This window comes from Frankliniella occidentalis, unplaced genomic scaffold, assembly GCF_000697945.3.
Source record: "Frankliniella occidentalis isolate FOCC.00 unplaced genomic scaffold, Focc_3.1 Scaffold12, whole genome shotgun sequence".
NCBI lineage: Eukaryota > Metazoa > Arthropoda > Insecta > Thysanoptera > Thripidae > Frankliniella > Frankliniella occidentalis.
In genome coordinates, this window is record NW_026267142.1 from 2,203,029 (window position 1) to 2,211,967 (window position 8,939).

At 43.8% G+C, this 8,939-nt stretch overlaps 2 protein-coding genes across 9 annotated transcripts in view; both read left to right on the forward strand.

Moving 5' to 3' along the window:
- Positions 1-8,939, forward strand: part of LOC113216791 (venom carboxylesterase-6-like) — a 223,571-nt gene that overhangs the window by 73,073 nt on the left and 141,559 nt on the right. The window lies entirely within an intron of this gene.
- The window catches only part of LOC113210639 (synaptic vesicle glycoprotein 2C-like), a 29,616-nt gene that overhangs the window by 9,734 nt on the left and 10,943 nt on the right, over positions 1-8,939 (forward strand). Inside the window, exons 3-7 of one of the 3 annotated variants that reach the window (XM_052263581.1) lie at positions 1,311-1,432; positions 3,914-4,289; positions 5,042-5,195; positions 6,490-6,554; positions 6,645-7,034. In XM_052263581.1, coding sequence (XP_052119541.1) covers positions 1,311-1,432; positions 3,914-4,289; positions 5,042-5,195; positions 6,490-6,554; positions 6,645-6,870 — 943 coding nt within the window. In that variant the 3' untranslated portion in view covers positions 6,871-7,034. Of the gene's footprint in view, positions 1-1,310; positions 1,433-3,913; positions 4,290-5,041; positions 5,196-6,489; positions 7,038-7,100; positions 7,216-8,939 lie in introns of those variants that run through there. The other 2 variants (XM_052263580.1, XM_026428727.2) reach the window with 2 other exon arrangements.

Genomic DNA, 8,939 nt, shown 5'->3' on the forward strand with positions numbered 1-8,939 from the left:
GAGATCGTACTTGTCTGGTTCGGCACGGCGAGATCGTATTCTTCTCGTAGGACCCGTCGAGTATCACTTTTAATGACGACATATAAATGCTAATGACATAAAAACACAAATTAGATTATACCAAGTACAAAGGTTAGTCAAAGAATCATACAACTAGAATGGCAATTCAATAGAAACAACTATTTATCTCTAGTACGAACAAAAGTATTCACTCACGCTTGTACAAATCTTTGTTATGTTTCCTTAAATGTTGAGGACCTACCTCAAAGGAAACGCAATCAATTCCCTTAAATTTAAATGCTGTGCCTACCACACAAATTGAATAAGGACATTCAGCCGCCATCCTATTCCTCTTAGTCGATCGCGTTGGGGGTCGGCTGCAATATTAGTGCTTGGCTCACGCGACATACGTCGGCAACGGACAACGCACGAGGGCGCCGTGTATCTCAGAACAAAGAGGCGTAACTGTAGTAGGGTGGGCAATTCCAGAAAAAATGGTCAGAAATGCCCGTACCTCACGCGGTTTGTGGGCAATTGACAGCCGATACGATGCTTTGCAATACATGTCCAGACTCGCAATCTCAGGACGCGTCTGAGTCATTTTTTTTTTCAAAACTGTTGCACACCCTGGGTAAAAAAACCATGGGGCTGTCCATGAGCCATGGACATAAATTTAACCATGGATTTTTGTGACCATAGATTTATGGAACCAGTAAACCATGAAAACAACAGTTGACCATGAGAATATAGTGGATGGATTGCATGGCCATGGCTAATGTGCTCCATGGCAAGGGATGACCATGAGAATTGGCTTTCATGGTCACAACTAAGTCCATGAATGTGTCCATGGTTACTATTACCATTGTCATGTAGAACGTCCATGAACACACGTTTGGAACACAAAGACCATGACAGAACTAATCAATGGCCAACTGTATTAATAATGGACATGGGATGTTTTTCTCATGGTCTGTGTGTTCATGGTCTACGTTTATCATGGCGAGGGTTTGTGTCCATGGGCGTGGAGTCATGGTCACAACCTTTGACCATTGGGTCACGTCCATGATCTCCTAAGAGGTAACTTGCGAAAATAGAGCGCTTCGGGCGAAAATTTCGTTCGTTTTGCTCTATCTCTAACCGTTTACCGCGTGCATTTGCATCTAGTTTGAGCGGCGGGCGGGCCGCTCCTCCGCGCGCCCGTCCCCACCACCGCTCTCTGCCTGCATCCGCTTTTGTTCTTCTCAGTTCCGCTCCGCGCTCCATTGAAATACCCTATTCTCCTTACACTGAATTCCTTGCAATATTTTCAGGTTAATCGCCACTGCCACGCTGTCGATGACATATGCTGGAGAACTTTTTGGCAAAACGTACCGTGCCAGGGTCTTCATGTGGGGCGGCACATTGCAGGCTTTCTCCGCGGCTGGGCACGCAGGTCAGTACGGTGTCATTGTTGGAAAAGGGTGGCTGGGGAGTATATCACCAAGTCAGTTTTCACTCGGTGTTTTCGTGTAGAGTATATTAAGCATATTAAGTATATTATGTGTAATTACGCTAGTATTACTCTCTCGGTAACTTTACAACCAAAATTCTACCATTATAGAGCATATTTGCCTAATTTCAGTACTACATTTCTCGTACTACCTAGTTTTGGTGTAGAGTGTATTGTATTACGTAAGTGAGAACAAAACCCTCGGTAGCCGGACACTTATAAAATGATTTGTCAAAAGTGGTTATGTCCAGGGTGAATAAATAGTCCTTTCGCAGGGCTGGCAAAACGAATTTAATCTTATTTTAAAATCAGTCCTTGGGAGAGCAAAATGTTTCGCTCGGACAAAATATTTTGCCCTAGGGCAAAACCATAAAGCCCTTTTGAAATTGTTTCTCAAAGGGGCAAAACCTCATTAAAACAATTTTACCCAGGTCCAATTTCAGGGGCAAAAATCCTTTTTATCTCCGAGGGCAGGATTCAATGGTTGCTCTATAAATAAACCCACAAAATAAAATAAAACCACACGAGCCCGAGACCCGAGATGCGTCCGGGGATGCTCGCTATCGATTTTCAGAGCTCTTACTTTGGATAGAAGACAAGGCCCAAGATGAGTTGCGAGGATGTTCGTGGTCCACGAGTGAACTGTCTGAAAATTTCAAACACAACTTCTTCGTGATGTTAAAGCCTCATAACTTAATTTAATGTAATTTAGTATTCAACCCCCGAATTAAAATTAGATTTTATTCTCCCCCTGATTTTGATTTAGACCTTAAAACTGCAAGATTTTTCCCCCTGGATTTAATTTTCACTGTAATGAAGTCCCCAATTTAATTCTGTCCATTAAGATTTTGCCCTCATGAAGCGCAAAATTATCAAGGAAATACCATTAAATTTAATTGATTTCGTCATCCATGTTCTTTCGGTAAGGATCAAAAAACGTTAACAATCTTTCTTACACAGCTAAGGGGGCGGACCTGTGAATTGAAGGGTTTGGGAAAATAGTCACTACACAAAAACTACACGCCGCGTCAACTTAGGATTAAATGTCAATGAAGAGCATAGATGGACGCTAATTTTGCCTGCCGCTGGTGCGTGCAGTCTCCAGGAACATTCCTATCTTCGCCTACGCCTGGACGATGCAGTCCTTTTCGGTGTGCCGGATTGTGCTGCAACGGATTGGTCTGCGACTGTCAACAAAGTTCCTACTTACTCTAAAAAGATGCCGCTAGTGGTTCACCTGGGGGTTTTGCAAATTTCAAATTGGAAGTACTCGAAAAAAATCAGATAGCGGGAATACGAAAAAAATGAAATTGTTTTGTCCATTTTTACTAGTACTCCTGTTTCGAAATTTGCTAAAAATCCCAGGTCAACCACTAGTGGCATCTTTTAAGAGTAACTTTTTTGACCGCTGCAGACCCATCCGTTGCGTTACAATCGTGCACACCGAGAGGGACAGCATCGTTCCAGTTGCAAGTTGCAAGCCCTTCCATTTCACTGGTCTGTCCCCTTCATGTTAACTGTGAAACGAACCCGCGTTTGGGGAAATTAAGTCGCTGTAGGTGTTATGGGCAAGGCAGTATACAATGCACGCGTGTATGATGCCGAGCTGCTAGGCGAAAAATGCCACTTTTTCACCGTTCACAATGTTGCTGGTAGGAACGTCGCGTGAGGTGGAAACCGTTTAGCCTACGGTTAGTTCCAAGGAAGGGGCGTAGCTCCGAGCAAGCCCTATCATTATGCAAGCCTTCCACTCATAGTCCTGTCAGTCTGCCCGGTCGCGCACGTTTTTGACTATGTACTGTTGAGAGAATGGGGTACGGGTAAATTGTAGTGCTAAAAGTAAAGCAGACCTCAAGAAGTTCTGTCTGAGCTCTGAAATTCGTAAATCAGTCGCCCCACTGCTGAGTAGCGAGGCATAACAGGTACCGAAGCCCGCACGGCTCTTTTCCGACAAGGACAGAAAAGCTCCGTGCGCACCGGGTTAGCCCTATTGCACAACGCTCAAAGATGTTCCATGAAAAGAATCTTTCAAAAAATGCACCGTTCGGATTTTTTATGCCTTTTCCAGAAAAGTCAGATATTAAGGAAACCTAAACTCAGTTCCTCGTTTCCAAATCGTTGAGGAATTCCCGCAAAATATATGGGGAAAAAGACATTTTAGAATTAGAAAAACACAACAAATAAAATACATTTCAAACAAACTATGTCCTGTAAACCAGAAAATTACCACCAGAAACTGAGCAAACAACCAGAAACGTTCGATAAGATTAGAAACTGGGGCGCTAGCGCTGCAATCACAAAATCTTCATGGAACATTAGTACGGCGAATCAAACGACAATAAAAAAGAAAGAAAGAAGAAGATTTTCCCACCAAAATGCAAGTTCTTAGTGACACTCTACAACAGAAAGGTCTCCCTTCTTCAGGGCTCGCCATGTGGATCATACCGCTGCAGCTTTCGTGGCTGCGCTCTTGGCGCGTGTTTATGCTCCTCACGACACTCATCAACGCCGTCACGGGCCTGTTCCTGCTGCTCCTGCCCGAGTCCCCCAAGAGCCTGGCCGTGCGCGGGCGGCAGCGCGAGTCCATCGGCGTCCTGGCCAGCATCTTCTCGTCCAACACGGGACTGCCGGCTGACTGCTACCCGGTGCGCTCGCTCACGCTCCCCAAGAGCCTGCAGGACTCCGCTAATGAGGGCAACCCGTTCGCCGTCATGGGCCGGCAGTTCGTCAAGCTGTGCCGGCCGCCCTACCGGATACCGCTGTTGTTCGCCGTGATTGTGCAGCCCCTCATCCTCTACTGGTATGGAAAGGGGTTCTCACTTGCATAATACACTGTGCACCTCAATTAAGTGTTACGCGTAGACTGTTAAAAATTTGTTTCCCAAATTTAATAACATTTACTGGAATTATTAGCACAAATATTAATTGTAAATTTAAAAACATAAATGTTATGAAAATAAATAACATAATTGGTATGAAAATGTGTACATAAGTTGTGAAAATTCATTGCAAGAGTTGTGAAATGTCAACTCGTTTAAAGGCCACAAATTTTAATTTTCACTATACATGCGTTGTCTTTCTTGCTTCCTTTTCAGGCGGAGGCTACCGGTATGGTTCGTCTACAGGCCTCGAGTTATAAAGTTAAAAAAAACACAAAAAAAACGAGTGTTGGTTTTCACAACTTCAATGAATTTTCATAACAAAACTGTTATCACTTTTAATAACTTTTCTAACATTGAATGTAATACCTTAATATAGGTAACTATTTCGTCAAATGGTAGAATTCGGGTTGCAGGTCTTATCGTTGAGAAAACTACATTTTCTACTAGTTTAATCAAGGGATGGAACTAGTTTCAACTGCGAAAAAAATTTGAGGTCTACATAAATGCGCCTTTTGTCCACTTTACTTATCATCTGTCGGTACACGGGACCAAACAGTTTCAGTAGGATAACAAATACCACGGTGTTTAGAAAAGACAATCTTCATTTATTTGTGATCAGGTGTTACAGCCTCATGTTCTCATGTTACAGCCTCATGTTCCTATGTTACAGCCAAAATACAATCCGTATGTGGGTACCAACAATCTTCGCAGAGATGGAGCGGGACCTCGCGTCGGGTCTGACGCAAAGTCGAGCGGTATGCAACATCTTAGAGGATATGAGCCCGGCCGCTGCCAACGTGACCACATACACGAACTGCGAAGCGGTAAGCAGAGACGCTTTATTCTCATCTCTTGCAGAGGATTGTCTGGAGATTGTCTGAGGTGCCAAAGTCTGGTAACTCAGTGCCAATAGTAGTACCGTAATGGTCTGAATATAAGCCTCCCCCGAATGTAAGCCCCCCCCCCCCTTTTAGAACCCCTTTTTACACGGACCCGTTTCTGCCAGACAGTTGGGGAGAGGGTGCGAGGGGGCAGGGCGTCATAGTTCAACACCGCCGGTTGAGCAGCTCCACCACCCACGCCCGGGTACCAGAGCAACAATAGTCACCTTGCTCTCTGAGTAGTCAGCCACCCCCCCCCCCCCCCCCCCCCCCCCCCCCCCCACGCGCGCTGCCCAGCGCTCATGCCAAAAATTGTGTTCAATTATAAAAGTAATGATTAATAGGCTATCATTCAAAAAAATATCACGCAAAAAAAAACACATCAAGAACAAGAACAATGCAGCGAGCAGGCGTGAAATGCCTACATGGCCTCCAAAAGCAGATTGTACGAGTGAGAGGGCGCTATGACGCGGCGCAAACTTCTATATTCAAAAAATATTGCTCGAATCTATAAAATAGAAAATTTTCTTAGCTACGGGTCCGTTTATGGTTAGCAATAATTGTTAACGTTAAAATAAAAAACAAAAAAAAGACTATTTTTGTGAACCTAAGCCATTGGGAGCAACCATTTTATTTCAAACCTTTCTAATGTATTTTTGGTGTGTTTTTATGAGTTTAAGGAAGAAGTGCAGAGGAAGTTGAAGGAACAAACTGTTTCATTTGTTAAAATTCTCAATAAATTAAATATTGACAAAATAAAAAGTCAAGCACAAACAAAGTAATGTAAACATGCAGGACTAAAAATGTCATTGAACTACTCTCCAATTGAGAAAAGGAACATTAAACATTTACATTATGCTTTGGTCAAAACAATTTCAATCTTAAAAAGTTACTCATCATCAGAAAAAAGATCATGAATGCCACTTTCATGTTACTCTTCACTTCCTGATGTGTCTGAGGAGCTGCTGCTCTCTTCCTGATCACTGTTGTAATCAGGGTCATTTTCATCATCAGAGTGTTGCCACAGAATGTCATTTTCAGTCCATCCATGGCATTGGAAATACAGGTTGTTTTGAATGATTTTACAATTATTCTTTCAGGAATTTTTCCCCAGGCCCTCTTCACCCATGTGGCCACCATGGCAGGGCTGGGCCTCTTGATCTTTCCAGCAGGAGTGTATTCCTTCTCCCCATTCAGCATTCAATCACTGTACAATTCTTCAATATTGTTTTTGAAGGTCTTATTGACAGAGACATCTAGGGGCTGGAGCAGACTTGTCATCTCTCCAGGGATGATAACCAGGTCAGTCTTTAGCTCCCTTATCTGGAACTTGACGGAGTCGGTTAGATGGCCCCTGAAAGAATCGAGGACCAGCATTGATTGTTTGTTCAGGAGGGCCCCAGGTCGCCGCGCCCAAACGGTCTTCAGCCAGTCCTTCGTTATGTCCTCATTAAACGACCCAGACTCATGGGCGCGCACATGGATGCCGGGCGGGAATGCATCTTTGGGTAGGGTCTTCCTCCTGAAGAGGATGAACGGGGGCAGTTTCCGTCCGTCGGCCGTGATTGCCAGCATGGTCGTGAACCTTGTCTTCTCATTCCCAGTTGTTTTTACCTGAATAGATTTTCCCCCCACCTCTTCCACAGTACTTCGGCTTGGCATATCCAAGTATAGTGGGGTCTGGTCTCCCATATTTCCAGCAGATCGAGAAAAATAATAATTCGAATCTATCATCCAGATCTGGCTTTGAACACATTTTGATGAGGCTAATTTTGTTACACTTTATGTGCAGTCTCATAGAGATTCGAGGCCAGCTTAAAACAACACAATGCGTCTTCTGCCTCGCAGTTCCACGTTGACTCCAGCGTCTACCTCAACTCAGCCATCATAATGCTGGCTAGGGCCGGCTTCCAGCTCACGGCTGGATTCACCATTCAAACGCTCGGTCGAAAGATCTGCTTAGGTGTGTTGTTCTTCTGTGTTCATTCGATTCCGCTTCTGTCTGTCCCTACTCACTATTTACAAAACGAACCTTCTTTTGGAAAGTGCGCACCCAGAAAACGATTTTAGAGTAACGTACTAATGATTAGTATGTTGGCGGTGTATGATACGAACCAAACGTGTCATACTGTTCTTCAGTATTCCACTAATACATGAAATTAGACTGAATTTTAGTATGATTGATTAGTTTGTCACACACTGATCCTAAGTCTTAGTCCCGTAATCTAAGAAAAAGAATGCGGACTGGGCCAATGTCATCATATGACATTAAATACGGCGGATTTTTCCTTGGTTTCCTTGAATGAAGCCTGTTTATCATATTTCCTCCCTGGTAATTACCAATGAGTATATACATTAAATAGTCGCAATTATCGCGAGGGGTAAACGACTAAGGTATTCCGGCTCACGGCTATTAGGAATCCAGGTATAATCTGAGGAAATTAGAAGTAATCCGGAATTTTTTGGGTGTAATCCGGGTTACTCCTTAAAAAAAGGCAACATAATCAGGAGAATACTCTATGCAGATTTGTCGTTCCACCCTTGTTCCACCCTTAAAAATCTATTTCCGAGTAACTTCTCTAGATCACCACGTTCTTCAATGATCGGACATCCCGACATATCGGCCCGAAATTACAAGTTCTCTGCAAATATGATCTAAAAATTAGAAACACACAGCAGAAAATGCGTCAGTCATCGCAACCTTCACTAGCTGTGACAGCTAATGTATTAAGTAGTATGCGCCGAGCCAACTTTTTGAATGTAAGCATCTAAATCATTCGTAAGAGCCAACAGTAACGAACAGTAACGACGTTGAACCAAAATTTCCACTCACTCAGGTAATAGTGGGGTCAGTCGTTCGGTAACATATTTTTGGTCAATCAGGTAATAGTCAAGCAATAGGTAATAGTCGTCGAAATGAGATTTACTGGTATGATACTTCGGTTTTTTGGAGAAGTGTTATTTTTGGAAGCGTTTACTTTTGACCCTTTTGTTCGTGTAACCACATCCTAAATGTCTGAGGTTTGCGGAGGTATTTCCCCTCCTGGGTTTCCCAAATCCCCTCGCCGGTGCAGCTGCGGCAAATTTGCCGGCCAAGGAAGGCGTTAGGATGTCTCTCACATTCTGGCCAGTCGTACCACTGTTGGAAATTATATCGTAATTTGACGGAAAATGTCCTGTTAGTTCTTATCTGCACAAAATATTTGTTGTTTTTAAGTAACGAAAACATTCGTAAAATGACGAACAGTTTGTAACTCGGTTGTCGTCTTAAAAGAACGATCCCACATTCTAACATCCTGATCAATTGACACATTAAATCGTGATGTTACGAATAGTTTGTTTTATACCGGTACGAACAGTTCGTAATCGAAATTGACGAATAATACTTAGAGAGAGACTCGCAACGCCCGAGCAGAAGCCGCAACGTCCTGGCCGTTAGTGGCTAGTCACTTGTTGCCCGTCCCAAAGTCCGCTCCGCTCGCGGGTGCGCGGTGCGGTCAACCTGTGTGCCTGACAAGACCGGGCTTCCACTCGCCACCGCACTCGCCACCGCTATGCTCGCCCCAGTCAAATCGTTGTAGACTCCCCGACCGACGCCTCTCCCCGCACCGCGTCAATTTCAATTACGAACTATTTCTAACAGATTATTATCGTGGAATGACGAAATTTATTAACAGTACCCCCCGC